Raw genomic sequence first — 17164 nt, 5'->3', positions numbered from 1 at the left:
AGGAATCCGCGTTATGCTAGCATAGCATTCATGCTGAATATTCCTCTAAGATGAAATATTATAATGGAAAAAACAATTATGATTAAGGAGACGTGCGGCTTTTGTTTGATGGTTGATTTCGACAAAGAATTTAAGAGTTGATATTCCGTGACCGATTCAACTAAAAGTAAGTATAAAAACGTGTAGATACTGCCTTGGTATCTAAAACCAAAACTTGTTATCTGTCTAGTTTACCTGCAAGGACGTTGTTTTGTCTGAGAGAAGTCAACAGCAAACTGCCAACAAAGTGACCAGTGTATCGAAACTCTCTTTCTTTCAACTCGTACTGACCGTGAATAAAAATGGCCCCAGGGTCTGTTCATCAGCGGTCGATCGCGGAGGTAGCTACGTGCTGTACAAATCTCTTCCAGGAATGCATGCAGCAAGAAGTGATCACCTCGTGGGAAAAAGAAACGTTGATTGGAGATCAGAGGTGCCGCTTTAATCTCTGGGCTTCCAATATATGGGTATTTTCACAGGACAGAGAGTCGTTGGATTACCGTCTCAGGGATGACCCGAGAGTTGGAGAGATCATCTTCCGTATCATAGAAGACATTGAGCACTGTCTGGGAAAGTGTAAGTAAACTCGAGACTTGAGACCGAGTGAAACAGTATGAATAGGTTTGCTAACTAAATCTAGGTGTTACATTTCTGCAGTCCCGTCGAGCCGTCGAGCCTTACCAGGACGGGGACCCAGACCGAAAGCTGGACACTATTATGAAAGAATGCACCGACGCCATAACCCTTCTTTACCACTTAAACAGTGTGGTTTACAGAGCTGTCGCGGTGGTCAATGCCGAGGTGTTTAATGAATTCAGGATCTTAGACGAAGAGGGAAACGACATAGAACCGTGCCTCAGGAACGCATTTTCCGATTACATACGTGATGAATTTCCCCAAATCGACGAGTACATTCTCCGACGGCTTGTGTCTGCGATGGTCACTCGGCGGAAAAGGATTTTGAATAAGAGATCTCGTTCCGAGGCCATCCGTGTTCACCTGCAGGAAACGATCCCTCAGCCGACCGTCGACATCAGGGAATACGAGCTGCGGCAAACTGCTACCTTGGATGTATCTCCTGCACGTACAGATCAGCCAAGTACAACGCCAGAAGCTAATGACGCCATGAATAGGTGGTAAGTACCTGAACCTTTTGATAGAGCATCTCCCCCTTTGCATCGACATACTAACGCTTCTTCGCAGGGCACATGATCAAGATGATCTTGACGCGTATGTTTGCCTGTTCGAACATTGCAATAAGCCAGATCAGATATACCGCGATACCGAAGGATGGCTAGCTCACATTGTTAAACATGCACCATTACGTTGGGAATGTAACCTAGGGCCGTCACACCGGCTGAAATTTGATACCAAAGCAGAATGGACTGCTCACGCGAAAGAGGCTCATAGTCGATTTGTAGAAGAACGCCATTTAGGTGTTCTCGCAGACCGTTGTGCACGGCGATTGCCAACATTCGAGTCTTGCCCTTTTTGCGGATGTAGGGAATCCCCAAACGGCGAAAAAATCGAGGAGCATATAGCGGGTCATTTACGATTTCTTGCTCTCAAATATTTGCCGCCAAATTGCTTTGAGACCGCGGATACCTAGGATGGTGAGAGTGCTCTCGGGGCCTCGAACCCTTGTCAACGAAGCACCATCGACGAAGACCCAGACCAAGACAAGGTATGTTTCTCATGGTAACAAACCAACATACCTGTTTACCACTTGATCTACATTACCCGGAAACCTTTCAGTAAGAACCATAGCAGAGAAGTAATTCTTTTGAATATTTATCTTTTTAGATGCCATTTCTTTCTTGTATAATAGCCTCAGTGAGTCCTACCTTTTCGTAGTGGAACGACACAGTAAAATCACCTCCCAGAATATATTGCAGTACCACCTTGCGGTTGATATAGGGCAAATGGTGAAAATAACATTGATGTCCTTGGGCTAAAATCCCGGCCCCTCAGGCTGTCAAGAACGGCGATAAAATGTTCAACATCGTCTGTTGGTTATTATCTTTACAGCTAATGTAAGCACTCGCCGACCCTCCCTGTGATACATTTTCTGATCGAGCTATCTAAACATTCCGATAACCATTATCCCCTGACAAAGGTATGGTTTCAAATGGAATAAAGCAATAGCCGTGTAACAGATGGAACAATTTGCATGCCCATTTCATTATGGCGATTTGCTGCTGCTGCTTTTGGAGTAATGGGGGTTAAATGATTCATTTAGGCTCTCTCTGTCACAGACAATCTAACAGCAGTCCGTATAGAGTAACTTCTACGGTCCTCTGTCATTCTTACCCATCGACTACCTTTCGGTTTCGATGGAGGCTTACACAAAGTCGATCTTCTCGGCCATCCCTTATATGATCTCACAATTCTCCCTCACCTCTATTACTGTTTGATATGTCTGTCTGTGCTACTAAGGGCTACAGGGGTTTACGTTGTCGCGCTATTCCGGCCATTCATAAAGTATATTTCTATCAAAATGTAAGATTATACATTTAGAATTTAAGTAATTTATATTAGCAGTACTTCTACCTAAGTAAAGCTATGTATTCCTTGGGTTTAAGTCTATACTAGAGTTAATGATAATGTTTTTAGCTATCTAGCCCATAATTTCCATAACGTGATATATCTAACCGACCCGTACCCATAAATTAGCATCCAAACCAGAAGTACCATATCCTTAACTAACCCAACAATAAGAGATCCCTATGGCCAACGACCTGGAGGTCGTGCGGCATCTTCCTTAGGCTCCATATAATAGTCGAAACTACGGCCAGTATTGTCTCCATCAACACACGATCATAGGGTAAGCAGATGGACCAGAGAAAGGGGCCACGGTTGACCCTACAGCGGGGATGGTATTTGGGCTGCGAAAGGTGACATTTTGGCGTTCGCTGGCGATAGTCAGTCTTATTATTATTGCGGTAGTGGCTGCGGTTGGATTAGGAGCAGGATTGGGTCTATAAAAGGATGCTGTGTAGATCATCTATGAGCCTGCGACTATGGGATCAATGCTATAGATAGCTAACAACCGTAACGGGGTCTTCATCTTCACTTGCAGCAGCAGTTACATCACCGACTGCGGGCACATTGATAGTCTCTACGACATGTCCTGCAACATCAACCTCGACCCCATTCAGCGCTAATTTTATCTCCTGCCCCGATGATAACGATGTGGACAAGACTATGGACGGCGGTTGGTTCAATACCTTATCCAATCCGACTGGTGGCAAGAAGGAATTATCTTCTATGAGGATGCCGTCGTTCGCCGACTGTCTATATCTTTGCGGCTCGATGAACAAGCCTCAGGACAGAGATGATATCGGTGCTGCATTCGATAACCAGGTTGTGCATGGCCAGGCGAAGGGGACATGCTAGTCTCTTGGCAATGCGACTGAGAGGTACGACGTTGAGAGGTTGGGGATTGCGATCCTGCAGTAAAATGGATTATTTGTTTCGATTCAATTCATGTTAGATACCTTCGTCCATGATGTGTTTTATATAAACCTTCTTACACGGAAACTCACTTCCTACTTCTATGGCCACACGCACTGCTTTAAATTGCCTTCTACATCAGGGAATATTTCCCCTTAGACTCTGCCAAAAAATCTTTTCAAAACCCCCGACTTAACCCTACCTGACCCTCTTACCGAGTCCACCATCCCAACATCCCGATTAATCTCCTCCGCCTGTACAACCACATCCTCATGTATCCCCCTTCTTCGTTTCCAATTCCGCTCCGTGTTCGTCACAAACCCATCCCTGTACATCCGGCCATAAAACTCCCTGCCTTCGTCCGCCGTCCGCACCCGCAGGATATCATAGTCGCTCGCGGCCGTCATCGCGGCGTCTCGTTCCCGTCCGGTCTGCCCGTCCACCACATGTATGTTCACTCCGAGTCCACGGAACGTGGCCCCCCATGTTGCATTTTCGGAAGGTGTCACGAAAATGGTTATTCGGGACGGTGCGATCGGGTAGGATAGGAGGTATGAAAGCGCGTTGGTGTCCACGCCGTACGGGATGGGGCCTATGACGAAGGAGTCATTGGATGCGATGGCGGCGTCGATGAGGGGGGTGTAGTGCTTGAAATAGGACTCGGAGAAGCCGGTGTCGATAGGTCCGGAGATGAATGCTATTCGTGGGGGCATGTTAAGGATAGAGTGAGTTGGCGTGGTGAATTCTTGGTGTTGATGTTGTTGATGTTGTTGACATGGCAATTGATAAGATAACGAAGTGCCGAAGATAGACTAGTCCGCAATGGGTAAGGCGTGAATTGGCAGTGGATGCGGGGAAGATGGAGGGGGACTCGTGAATGCAATTTTCAAATTGAAGTCTTGCATACATGGTTGTCAATGCACTCTAGAATCCTTGAACCATGATTAGACCTTCTCTTCGTTGATCAAATCGTGTTCTCATGTACTCCACCCGTTCCTCGGCTCCCATCCAATTAACTCGGCTGCCCTTTCAAGTAATGCCTGATTTGGAAGGCAGCTATGAACTTTCTTGCATGCCATCAGGGAATATGACTCGTGAATATAAAAGGCTAGTATCATATTCCAGCTCCTATCCCTTCGGTTTTAGAATCTCACTGCCTCAAATCTGAATTTTCTGAATTTTCATTATACTAGGGAATCGCAAAGAAAAATTAACTAATATTACTGGGAACCGCCATCATGTCTACGATGGACCAGATTTTCTCCGGCTACTACAAACGTCTGGAGACCCTCAAATCCAGCAAAAGTCCCTTTGCCAATGGCGTTGCCTGGGTGGATGGCGAGCTAGTTCCCCTTCACGAGGCCCGCATCCCCATCACCGACCAAGGCTTCATGCACAGCGACTTAACCTACGATGTGCCGTCCGTATGGGACGGGCGATTCTTCCGTCTCGAGGACCATCTCAACAGATTAGAAGCGTCGTGTGCGAAAATCCGTCTCCAATTCCCTATCCCGCGAGACCAGATCAAGAAGACGCTAGTGGAGATGGTCACCAAGAGCGAGATTCGCGATGCCTTCGTCGAATTGATCGTGACTCGGGGATTGGTCCCCGTCCGCGAAGGCAATCCTGACAGTATGAGGAATAATCTCTATCTCATCGTCCAGCCGTATGTCTGGGTCATGGATCCTGAGACCCAGAAGACAGGTGGGAGCTCTATCATCGCGAGGACAGTCCGCCGCGTGCCCCCTGGTGCGATCGATCCGACCGTGAAGAATCTGCAATGGGGTGATTTGGTTCGAGGAATGTTTGAAGCGAAGGATCGTGGCTCGCAGTATCCATTCCTCACGGACGGCGATACCAATCTTACCGAGGGGTCTGGGTTCAATGTCTTGCTGGTGAAGAATGGTGTGATCGTTACGCCCGACAGGGGTGTCTTGGAGGGGGTTACGCGCAAGAGTGTCTTTGATGTTGCCGAATCGAAGGGTATCGAGGTGCGTGTGGAAATTGTGCCAGTCGAGATGGCCTACCAGAGTGATGAGATCTTTATGAGTACTACGGCAGGTGGCATCATGCCGATCACGGAGTTGGATGGGAAGCAGGTTGGAGATGGCAAGGTCGGATCGATTACGAGAGCGATCTGGGATGAGTACTGGGCTATCCATTATGACCCAGCTTACAGTTTTGAGGTTAATTACTGATCTAGGTGTGATGTTTCTTTGTTTCTTGCTGCACGGGGTAGCTCTTGTGTAAAATCGGTGCCAATATCCTGTTCGAATACACGTCCTTTTTCTGAAGATTCTGTGGCGTCTCCGATATCATGACGTCTTTCTTAATCTTGTAAGCGTGGCAAATCCTAGCTAAATGTTGAGAGTCAACTGATACGTGGGGTGGTGGTTGTTCTCACATTCCTCATTCGGTATTCATGCTCCCATTTCCGCATGCGGCAGCCGGGGAATCCTCCGGTTCCGCGAAACCCCACCGAAGGCGGGTTCCAGCTGCGCAGGAGGGTAGAACCCATTATTCGGCTGTTATTGAAATTCTGTTGGCTATTCCGAGCTCTCCAAGATTTCGGCATAGCGGTTTAGCGACCGTCCGATCAAATTGACTAGTTCCCAGATATAGTCCGCTGTGAAAAGCCGAGCCCAGAGCCGCGTAACGATTGCGCTCAAACGAGTATTATTCGCCAGAAGCCAGTCTCTAGAAACGCCGTGTTGGGCTTCCATTACCATCTCGATCACAAATTCCAAGAGTTTCGTTTCTTGCTCAGTAAGCCCAGGCTGGGGATTCGGGACTGTGGCGACTTCCAACCATTTCGCCAGAAGGACCGCGCATTCGAGCGAACATAGGGCGTATTGATTAGACCAGGACACTACCTGTGTGTGTGCCACGAAGTTGATGCCCAGCTTGATTGGAGTGCTGAGAGCATGCGCGCAATGTAATGCGGCACGCGTGAGCCGGTCGCTACGTTCCACGCTCAGGTTAGTCTTCAGAGATCGGGCGACCTCATCCGGACTCCAGGTCTGAAAGCGTCGGGCGGAACTGAAGTCGGCGTTAAGGCGGATGTAAGCTAGGCGTAGGAGGGCGGTGGAGGTGAATGATAAGGGCCCGTGGGGGTTGAACGGGTCGATCGACGATTCTTGGTTGTGTTCCCAGCATTGACACCAGTTTTCGAGTGCTTGTTCTTGAGAAGCAATCTGAGCCGGAGATAGAGAGCTGGTTTTCGTGTCTGGAAGTCGGTTGGCCTTTTGGATCAGCCAGATATTCTGGATTATGGCGTGGATTAAGACGTAGCCGCCCATCGAGGAAAAGCTTTCCAGTCGGTCTTTGGAACCCGGGGCCTGGGTGAACAGGGAGGATAGGGCGTCTTGAAATTTAGCTTCCGTCTTGCCTTGGCCTCGTTCTTCTATCCACTGATGGGAAGTGGTCGCTTGCCATTCTTTCTCTGTACATGGGAGATCGAGCGCGATCTCTTCGGTCAAGACGAGTGGCGGCACGTCAAACACAATAGTGTGAATATTTAGGAAGCAGAAAACGACTAGCTTGGTACGTTTTCGCTCTTCCATGCGGATCCAACCGGCCCATGTCCCGTCTGGAACTGGCAGGTCATTTAGGCCTCCCTGTCGAAGGAGGGTTTCCATAACACCTCGTATATATAGACCTTCTGCATACGGTGGGTCGCGCTCAAACCAGGACGAAATTGAGGTCAGCATCAACAATGCCTGGATAGTCTCAATATGATCCTGGTCCTTGGGTATGATGGTGTTCGAGGGCGGCTTCGGCACGATCCATTGGAATTCTCTTCGAATATGTTCCATAGTCACGGCCTTGGCCACAAGATACAACCTCATGCTCGTATCCGGTTCCCGGCAATATTGTGCGCCGAGTGCAGCCATCGACAGAAATAACGGTAACGATATGGCCTCCACGTCTAGAGTGGGAATATGCTTGATCGGATAATGGTCGTGATAACCGGTCAGGTATCCAGTCAGACAGCGAGACAGGGCATGTCGCGAGGGCACAAAGGGATTGGGCATGACATTCGCGTAGTTTGCCAGTAGCGCTACTATGCGCTCTCGGCACTGTGTCGTTACAGAAATGGAGCTTCTCGGTTGTCGTGCTTTATACGGAGTATGAGATGCCTCTGGCTGCAACGAGGGTAACTGAGTGCCATGTCTGGGGAGCACAGAGCTGGACGGCGTTGCTACACTTCCGGCATCTTTGTCTCTTTCCGAGGACTGCTCATAGACAGGCGTTGAATCGAATTGAAACGCGGGAAACAAAGGCAGCGGCTGATACGTCGGGGAGTACGGGTGGCTGGGAAGGGGAATGCTGTCCAGAAACGAAGTGAAATCGTCGCCATCATATGGCGCAGACGCACCGAACCCTCCAAAGGATTCGCTAAACGTGGTTGCTTCCGACTGCGCGGTTCCGGGCGTCTGGTTCGACACTGGATAGGTGACTCCCGACATGTCGGGGCCAAAGGTCGTATTCCCCGGTATAGAGTGAGGACTGTCTCCAGCCGGCGTCGGAACTTGGTTCTCTGTCACTGCCGACGCGAGCATATTCAGCCCGTCGAATATCGGCCGAGAAGTCACGGGTGAGGATGTCTCCGCCGAGGGAGAATTGTGGGATAGACGCTCATGGCGCGCTAGCAGATCCCTGGGCCGGTAAGTGACTCATTCGAAACGAACCACTGGAACACCTACTTCCTCGTGAAGGATTTGGGACATTTGTCACACACGAACGGCTTCTCTTTCGTGTCTAGAGAGGGTCAGCGCGCAATCAAGAGTGGATTAGTCAGACATACGCGATCGATCATGACGCTGCAGATGCTCCAGGCGCGCAAATGATCGTGAGCACCGGTGGCATTGGTAGGACCTGGTCGCTTTGACCATCACGGCATTGTCGGTCGACTGGAAGCACGGTGCAGGAAGTGACACGAGAAGAGGAAGCGAAGAGAAGAGACAAGAGAGGAGAGAAGGAAGGCCGATGCTTGGCGTTGGGCCCGAGGATATTCGGTGCCTTGTATTTCCGGCGGCAATCGATCTCGGCTGCACCTGCCGAGCCCAATTACGTCATCGCTCGGTTCAGTAACTAACTATACCTATACTCGGTCCACTACAGAGTCCACATAGTGTTAGCCAGAAGATATTGATGTTTAAATGGCTTTGTTGTGCAATTCGAGAGACATGGCACTCCAATCAAGCATGCTCCATCCATCGCCCGCGAGATCGACCCAACAAACGGTTCTGCATTATTTATGTCATTGCTCCAGGATGAAAACCGCGTGGTCTCACATTTTCTTCGCCATGTTTTTGTTCTCCGCAGTAAATTGGAAGAAAACCGAGTCTTGCGACAAGTTCACTTCCTGCACCAAATCTTGAGGAAACTACGAGTTTCCGGGGTTATATTGGCTGGATGGAACCATGTGGAGCGAGGTAAAGCTTAGCCGGCGCCAAATTCTGGTGATGGTAGATCCGAGTTTCGCATTGTGAATCGGAGATCGCTCAGTGAATGTGTCACCAAGCCAGATGCCAGCTACTGGGATGGCACTGACCTGGGAGTTTATGATGCTGTGCCAGAAATATAGTCTGTACTCGGTATCTCGCGATTTCTCGGCCAAGGGAACCACGTTCTGACAAATTTAATCAAAACCATGTGACTAGATCGATCCAAAGTGTTGACACGCATAAGACAAAGATCTGGATGTGACAATCGCGCAAACAAGGGTTCACAACAAGGGTGTGTGGGATGTCGAGGTGTTCGACAGGCCAAGGCGCTAGTTCGGTCTAATGCATTGTGAATTCGCGCTGCAGGACGAGGGACCTCTGATACCCCTCAACGTGGCTCACAGATGGGTCAAGGTGAGTGAGATGTCCGACAAAATTCTATCGATGAACTTTGACAGAAGTCATTTAAACAACCGGATTCGCCGGAAAATCTTCACTATTTGACCACACGTGACGACGTAGTTCTTCAACTCAGCTTCATCCCAGATTGCCGCATCCTCTTTGGCCACATGAGTCGCAAGGGCCCTCCTCGGAGCAAGTACACCGTCGGATGGATTTGTGCGCTTGCCATAGAGCTCGCCGCCGCCGAGGCGATGCTCGATAAGCGTTACGATGATCCTGGACCAGAACATGGACGAGACACCGACAATGATACGAACATCTACACCCTGGGGGCAATTGGCGACCACAGGGTGGTTATTGCCTGCTTACCCGGAGGTCAGATGGGAACAACCCAGGCCGCTGCTGTTGCCGTGCAAATGAAGTCGCGGTTCAAGCATCTTCGCTTTGGCCTGATGGTGGGCATTGGAGGAGGTGTACCTAGCGACAAAGCCGATGTTCGGCTAGGAGACGTGGTCATCAGTCAACCCGATGGCGGCCATGGAGGAGTTGTCCAATATGACTTCGGGAAGACAACTCCTGATGGAGCTAAGTTGTCGGGGTTCTTGAATACGCCGCCTCCTATCCTATTGAGTGCTTTGCCTAAGTTGCGTGCTAGGCACATTCGAAACAAGGAGGCTATTACAAAACATCTGTCCAGGTACCGAGAAATGCCTTTGTTTGCTCGCGACCGCGCGGGAATAGATGAACTATTCAAGTCAACTTATAGTCATGTCGGAGGAGAGACGTGCGCGTCATGTCGCAAGGATAAGCAAATCCATCGTACTCTTCGCAGTGTTGAAGAGCAAGTCATGATTCATTACGGAACTATCGCCTCGGGGAACCAAGTGATGCGTGATGCTGTCGTTCGCGATCAGATAGGTTCCCAGATCGGTGGCGTTCTTTGCTTCGAGATGGAAGCGGCAGGATTGATGAATAGCTTCCCATGCCTTGTCATTAGAGGCATCTGCGACTATGCGGATTCCCATAAGAACAAGAGATGGCAGCCTTATGCAGCAGCGACCTCTGCTGCTTGTGCCACTGAGGTTTTGTCTATCGTTCCCGCTAAAGACCTGGCGAAGATGATGACCATTGACGAAGCTGTATGGTGGATCCTCTTATATGATGCTTCTCCAAGGAACCCTCTAACACATTCTGCGCTTATTAGGAAGTGCTTCGATCAGCCGTCGAAATAGTTCCCTTTGACACATTCGTCTCTTTATTGTCATCATTCGACCAGGATAAACACAGATCCAACATCCCAGAGCTGGACCCGTATGACCCTCAGCACTTTTGGGTTTTCAAAAATATCGATTTCCGGGTGTGGTACGGATCAGGCGCACCAGGTAGCCTTCTTTTGTATGGACCACCTGAATGCTGCCTTGACCAAATATCGGCATACGTAATCGACCAGGTGAAAAATGTTTCCAGGTCGACAAGAATCTTTTACTTTTCGTTCTCCACTGCGCAGTCGGGCAGCTCTTTGCTTTCTATCTTCGTGCATACCATTCTTCGTCAACTCATATCATTCACCTCATCTAAGCACCGGACGTCCACTGTCAAATCATTTCTTCATTTTCTACGCGAGAAGCTTCTGATGGAAGGAAGCAGGATCCATGTTGACCCTGAAGCTTCCCCGAAAAAAATCGTGCAGCAGATCCTGAAAACATCGGCCTCGGAAGAACTTTGGTCTTCGTTGCTCAACCTTTTTAATGCCTTTGACCAGGACTTCTTACTGGTTATTGACGATATGGATAAGGCTAGACCTGGCGGAGAAAAGTTCATCATTGAGATGGCAAGTTTTATCCAAGGCCTTATCGGGCGAGGCACCGGCGTCAAAGTTCTCATCACATCTCGCTCGCAAAATGACGTCCAACGAGCGTTCAGTAACTCTTTATCTATTGAATTTGACAAAGAGAGAAAGGGTAAGGCCATTGACTGCGAATGAAACTTAGACTAAATTCTTGTGCAGAATGTCTTGCCAGCTTGCAGTTTGACAATACCCGCTATGAGAAGATCTCGTCAGAACAAAGTGGTTCTTTCGAGTGGATTTGGTCCCATCCGCGATACGCCGATTGGTCTCAGTCGAATGATTCCCGGCTTTTGTACCTTCAAGGTAAGCCTGGCAGCGGCAAAAGTACCTTGACGAAATACTTCTACAAAAGCTTCCGAGATCGTGATCAGAGCGTGAACACATCGGTCGTGGCAAAGTTCTTTTATAGTTACCGCGAAGGCGAGGTGCAGAAAAGTCATTATAATATGCTAAGGACAGTTCTTCACGATATCTTGCAACAAGATGAAACTTTTTTCTATCATGAATTCCAAGCAGAATACCGACGTCAAGCCGAATTAGAGCAGAATAATAGATCGGGCTCAGTTGCATGGGATTATGATTCACTGAAGAAAGTCTTACTCTCACTGCGAGATCATACACAAGCTCGCAGGTACTATTTGATCATTGATGCAGTGGACGAATCGCAAGATAACGACCGGCGCGAAACTTTGGAGCTCTTATTTCAATTGAGCACGGAAATGAAGTATTCCGTGGTGAAGATATTCGTCGCGAGTCGACCGGTGGCTGTGATGGAACGTCGTATAGACGACTTCCATTGTTTCATTCGGATGCAGGATGAGACTACGTCTGATCTTGGGATCTTTGCAGACTCTTTCATTCGCCGACTCGATATACCTCCGGATACAGCCAACGAGCTCACGCAGTACATTACGAGGAATGCCGAAGGGGTGTTCTTGTGGGTTAAACTTGTCGGAGAAGAGCTACTAGCCTACGATGAACAAGGTCTTGCGAAAGAAGACATCATGCAGTTTTTGGAAGGGTTGCCAACGATGTTAGGGGTATTTTACGAACGAATGTTGGATAAGATGGGAAAGGCGCGAACAGATTTGCGCGATGCGGTGAAGATTCTCCATTTCGTCCTGTTCGCCCATCGGATTCTGAGTACTGGGGAGCTCTTACACGCTCTTGCGATTCCCGACCAGCCTGGTATTGACTACGCCGTCTCTGATGAAGAGTTTAGAGGCCGCATACCTTCTGAAAGACGAATTACGCATTGCGGAGGACACTTCGTCGAGATCAAAAAACGCTCGGGTGAGTCGCTCAAGGCTCGGGAGATGCCATTCTCACTTTTCATAATCTAATAAGATACGTAATATAGGTAGCAATGGGACAGTTCAGGTCATTCACCAGACAGTTCGAGAATTCTTTCTACACCCCGAGTCATCTGTCAAAAACACCAAGTTCAGAATTGACGAGCGGAAAGCTCACGCTTCGATATCAATTACTTGCTTGCGATATTTGAGACACTGCATCGCAAGCTATCTTCACAATTGTCGACAAATCGATGAAAATTCCGTAAAAGAATTGGAACTCTATTCGCGTTATCTCAATAACATGCCGCTGGCAAAGTATGCGCTGCAACACTTGAAACATCATTTGAAGCACTGCGAAGGCGACTCGCATGTCCAAAGAATCGCAACAGATTTCTTTGCCGATGTTCGCCGTTCCAAGATATCTGGCTTTCTTGAAAATTGGACACGGTTTCAACTGGACAAACCGCGCAGGGACAGTAGAAGCTTGACTCAACTTCGAAACAGATTTCTCCACACCTCTATCTCGGGCGGCCTTAGTCTAGCCACTGAGTTGCTGTTAATCATTGGAGCGGATGCGAATCCAGAAGATAATTCCGGTACCCGACCTCTACTTACAGCATCGACCTTGGGTCATCAGGACGTTGTAACGGCGCTTGTAACCTCTGGATCTGTCGATCTGAACGCTGTGGGCAGCAATGGTCAGACCGCGCTTTTAATCTCTGCGGGGCAAGGCCAAGAAGGGGTCATGGAAGCTCTGCTTTCTGACGAAACTATCGACGTTAACAGACAGGATAAGAATGGCCGGACCGCATTGTCCTGGGTGGCGGGTGAAGGAAGAGAGAACATGACCAGGGTACTTTTGGGACGCGGAAAGATTGACGTGGACCTGGATGATCTTCACGGCAGGACACCATTATCTTGGGCCGCAGGCAATGGACACAATGTCATTGTCAAACTACTGACAGACACAGGCAAGGCTAACATGGACTCCGTTGACGATAACGGTCGAACGCCGCTGTCGTGGGCAGCCGGTAAAGGACACGACTCCACAGTCAAGGAGCTACTTCTTGTTCTACCACCAAACAAAAGAACGAAAGATCTGACTGGAAGAACGCCATTATCATGGGCAGCTGGGAACGGCCACGAGGACACAGTTCGGGCGCTGATGCAGTTCAGCAACTTCGATCCCAACGAAACTGACGCCACCGGACGAACTCCTTTATCGTGGGCCGCCGGTAATGGCCATCTAATGGCAGTGGAAGAGCTATTGAAAGCTTCTGAAATATCCCCGGGCATCAAAGACGAAAAGGGACACACGCCTTTGTCGTGGGCCGCTAAGAACGGGTACGACCATGTGGTGAAAGCCCTAATTGCACGAAAGGATGTCAACGTCAACAGCAAAGATTTCAATGGTCGTACCTCCTTGTCTCTGGCTGCCGAGAACGGTTGCACTTCAGTTGTCAAAGTATTGTCAGCCGCAGAGGATGTCAGGATGGAGGCAACTGACAAAGAAGGCCGTACGGCATTATCCTGGGCAGCGGGGTGCGGGCATCATGTGGTTGTCAATCAATTATTACAGACAGGCAAGGTAGAGGTGGACCGAAGGGACCAGAGAGGTCGCTCTCCGCTTGTATGGGCGTCGATCAAGGGACACGATGCAGTAGTGCAAGAGTTGCTATTGGCAGGCATGGCGAGAGCTTCTGTCGAAGACGGGTGGGGACGCTCGGCTCTGTTCTGGGCTGCAAATCGCGGCCACCATGCGGTGGTCGAACTTATAATGTCACTGAGCATCGTGGATGATGAAACCAAGAAAGAATGGAGGCGTCGGGTGTTACGCAACCCCAGGTGGTCAAGGCACTGGAGGTCGTTGTCATCGGAGTGAATGTCGTTCTACATCTCGAAGAGATTGTGTGTAATATTTGTTCAACCACAGATTATTCTTGCTAGCTACAGAGTCTCATCTAACATCCATTCATGCTGTAAGCGTAGACTCGCAGGGCGCGATGCTTTCAGCATGTTTTGCTTCCAGGAGCGTTCGTGATCAAGGTAACCTGAACCGCAGCAAATCTATCCAGGGACGTATTAAGCAAGTCGACCTGGCACGCAAGGACTTGGTATACTTACGCCGTTGCAGCAGCAAAGATCTCTATCGGTCTTTCCTTGACCAGAAGCCCCAGCGAGAATGAGAAAATCAGATTATACACAAAGATAACAATCAACCTGACAGTATTACTCTGAATAAAATAGAGGCCTACCATTGCCGATGCAGGCAGAATCGCCGAGATAGCGATACTGATAGTCCTGGTGACTGACTTTATCTTCCGATCGTCATAATGCCAGATTCCAATCTCGCGATCATACCGGGCCTTATATCATTCTTGGTTAGCCTATATGCGCAAATTGCAACCTCCTGGGAGTGTACAGACGTCAGAGTCACGACTCCATCTCTCGTGAAACCAGGGAATGACTTTACTAGAGACCCATCTCGTGAAGTGATCTTCTCCGCTATGTCTTGTTCGGAGAGCGATGAGATCCTCTTCATGGGAGCTCCACTGCGTCATTTCGGATGCAAATTTGAAATAGATTTCTTCCTGCTTCATCCAGTCCTCTAGAAGCTTGAAGTCATTCTTCTGTGGGGCCTGAAACTTCAGTAATTGCCCTTGTTGGATGAGCGCTTTATCTGATGATCTCGATCAGTGAATTCATGTCAATCCAATTGCTGGCAAGAGACCTACTGTATTTATCCAGAAGCTCACGGATCTCCAATACTTTCTGCCACTGCAATCCATCATCCTCGCTGTCTGATGAGTTTTTTAAGTGCCATAAGGAGATGGGGAAATTCTCCCTCTGGGGGGCGCCACTTTCTTCGTCTCTTTTGATGATTTCGTTCAGGTCTTTCTCAAGATACACCAGTTCAGCTTGAAGGTACAACAAATTCTCGGCGTTTAAATGTGCAAAGCGACGGTATATTGAGAGGCCTGGGTCTTTGGCCATCAAAGTGGCAACATCGGAGTAGCCCTTCATTTCGTTTTCCCGTCTCTGGGCTGTCCTGCTTCGTCGAAAGATCGCCAACAAGACAGACAGCGGGCGGCCAGCTCAAATATCCAGGAGCAGACCGAGCGCATCTTCTCCCCGTGTCTTACTGTTTCTTATTGGTCATGGGCATGCATCGTGCCGTTCGCCGGACATCTACGCAGTGTCCTATCCAAAATTGCTGGAATCATGTCGTTGGTTGTTACTCAGGCGTTTGTAGAAAGATTTCAGCTCGGCCTTTTATCGATTTTGAGCCGCAATACAAATGTCCCATCACTGAGGCCTGGGTTTTGGAAAGCGCCTACGATTGATGCCCTACTACCTGTTGAACGGCTCATATTAACCAGCCTTCAAATGGTCTCTAGGATATGAAACAGTTTAAAAGCAAGAAACAATAATAACTTCAAAGCAACTGTCCAGCAAGTGGGATAACACTTTTTGCCCCTCTGACTATCCAGGGTAACTCCCCCCCCCCCTTTTTTTGAAGAAAGATTTCTTTCTATTCTTTTTCTTATTGTTTCTGAATTGAGCCAGGGCGCAAAGCACATTGCAATCGATTGATTGGTGCTTCTAGCTCTTCCATTGAAATGGCACTGACACGTATGCAATGAAAAAAGAGAAGAAAGAAATGAAGGAGAAACATGAACAACAAACAGGGAAACTCCGAAAGGAAAAGCGCATGTAGACTTACTGCAGCCACGGATTTATTCAGCCATACCATAGGACGCAGCTAATCTTGGCGTGATCTCCGGATCGATGAGAGACAAATCATGTTCCTCAACCGAGGGCCGCCCGAGCAAAAGGTCTGTATAACAATCTTCAACCACCAAGAAGGTTGTCTGATAGATCTTTTCAAGGCCAAGGATTTGCCATCGAACCTCCACGCTCCCAATTGGCTGAATGGGGGCTTTACCCGGGAGTTGAATCGCCGGCCCTGAATCTGAATATGGATTCATTTCCAGATTCAGACGTCTCCGGACATCGTTGCACATGACGTTGACATCTGTCTCAAAATCTATGAGCAGATACCGATGGATCTGATCATGATTGTTGGCGGTGAAGATATGGGCCGAATAAAAGAAGTCACACTGTGCAGGAAGACTGGGGATATTAGCAGTCTCTTCAGTGAACTCTCCACTCTGCTCAACATTCTCACCTTGATCGCTCTGACGATTTTCCATGTTACACTGGCGATATTAGTGCTATGTTGCTGTTGGCTTGTCTCGGGCGGAAAATGACCTCAAAGGCAACGAGACGGATGATGCAAACGTTTGTTCTTGGTTCCCGAGCAAATGCACGATTTACTTTAACTGTCCTCTGTTTGCGTGGCGTTCATGGACATTTTATATTTAATATTTGTCCACCATGTGTCGGGGTACTTTCCGAATGCTTTGTTCCCCCCTGCCCATGGACCGGATTCATCCTTGATCATGATGTTCCTGTCCGTCTTGCCAGTCGGCTCTAACGGGAATCTCCTCTGCTTCAAGGACGCAGATAGTCCACATGGGCATCATTGTCGGCATGAGTCCGATTCCTGGTGGCTTACCACTTCCGCTTCATCGTCGGTCTTACCCAGTGTTTTACGTATGCGTATACGACTGGCACATCCTACTCAGCACAGCGGGGCTTTCGAACACTTTCAT

The 17164-nt window shown here is 48.7% G+C and overlaps 7 protein-coding genes across 8 annotated transcripts; 4 read left to right on the top strand and 3 right to left on the bottom strand.

The window, feature by feature from the left end:
* The first annotated feature begins 105 nt into the window (after positions 1 to 105).
* Positions 106 to 1902, top strand: PPZ1 (Serine/threonine-protein phosphatase). Of its 2 annotated transcripts, XM_046081721.1 has the most exons (3): positions 106 to 615; positions 680 to 1175; positions 1243 to 1902. In XM_046081721.1, exons 1-3 carry the CDS (start codon positions 342 to 344, stop codon positions 1646 to 1648), a joined length of 1176 nt encoding a protein of 391 aa, XP_045937676.1. In that variant the 5' UTR covers positions 106 to 341; the 3' UTR covers positions 1649 to 1902. The 2 variants fall into 2 exon arrangements, with proteins under 2 accessions (XP_045937676.1, XP_045937677.1); XM_046081720.1 differs by having other exon boundaries at positions 680 to 1902.
* Positions 1903 to 3510: 1608 nt separating this feature from the next.
* Positions 3511 to 4230, bottom strand: LDX57_000075 (uncharacterized protein). The gene has a single exon (XM_046081719.1). It carries the CDS (start codon positions 4203 to 4205, stop codon positions 3648 to 3650), a length of 558 nt encoding a protein of 185 aa, XP_045937675.1. The 5' UTR covers positions 4206 to 4230; the 3' UTR covers positions 3511 to 3647.
* A 500-nt stretch (positions 4231 to 4730) lies between these two features.
* LDX57_000074 (aminotransferase class IV) lies at positions 4731 to 5690 on the top strand (the record flags this gene model as incomplete). Its single annotated transcript, XM_046081718.1, has 1 exon — positions 4731 to 5690. The coding sequence occupies one exon, from the start codon at positions 4731 to 4733 to the stop codon at positions 5688 to 5690; it is 960 nt and encodes a 319-aa protein (XP_045937674.1).
* Positions 5691 to 5896: 206 nt separating this feature from the next.
* On the bottom strand, positions 5897 to 8471 carry LDX57_000073 (transcription factor domain-containing protein). The gene is made up of 2 exons (XM_046081717.1): positions 8300 to 8471; positions 5897 to 8253 (listed from the first exon to the last, which is right to left on the bottom strand). Exon 2 carries the CDS (start codon positions 8052 to 8054, stop codon positions 6039 to 6041), a length of 2016 nt encoding a protein of 671 aa, XP_045937673.1. The 5' UTR covers positions 8055 to 8253; positions 8300 to 8471; the 3' UTR covers positions 5897 to 6038.
* A 1040-nt stretch (positions 8472 to 9511) lies between these two features.
* Positions 9512 to 12536, top strand: LDX57_000072 (uncharacterized protein; the record flags this gene model as incomplete). Its single annotated transcript, XM_046081716.1, has 3 exons — positions 9512 to 10483; positions 10549 to 11305; positions 11353 to 12536. 3 exons carry the CDS (start codon positions 9512 to 9514, stop codon positions 12534 to 12536), a joined length of 2913 nt encoding a protein of 970 aa, XP_045937672.1.
* A 697-nt stretch (positions 12537 to 13233) lies between these two features.
* Positions 13234 to 14370, top strand: LDX57_000071 (ankyrin repeat domain-containing protein; the record flags this gene model as incomplete). Its single annotated transcript, XM_046081715.1, has 1 exon — positions 13234 to 14370. One exon carries the CDS (start codon positions 13234 to 13236, stop codon positions 14368 to 14370), a length of 1137 nt encoding a protein of 378 aa, XP_045937671.1.
* A 505-nt stretch (positions 14371 to 14875) lies between these two features.
* Positions 14876 to 15512, bottom strand: LDX57_000070 (uncharacterized protein; the record flags this gene model as incomplete). Its single annotated transcript, XM_046081714.1, has 3 exons — positions 14876 to 14898; positions 14962 to 15168; positions 15224 to 15512. The coding sequence occupies 3 exons, from the start codon at positions 15510 to 15512 to the stop codon at positions 14876 to 14878; spliced, it is 519 nt and encodes a 172-aa protein (XP_045937670.1).
* Positions 15513 to 17164: the final 1652 nt, after the last annotated feature.

The sequence above is a fragment of the Aspergillus melleus genome, assembly GCF_016097325.1.
Source record: "Aspergillus melleus strain CBS 546.65 chromosome Unknown contig1, whole genome shotgun sequence".
In the NCBI taxonomy this organism is placed as follows: domain Eukaryota; kingdom Fungi; phylum Ascomycota; class Eurotiomycetes; order Eurotiales; family Aspergillaceae; genus Aspergillus; species Aspergillus melleus.
The sequence above is the reverse complement of the archived record's forward strand: the minus strand, read 5'-3'. Positions and strand labels throughout refer to the sequence as shown.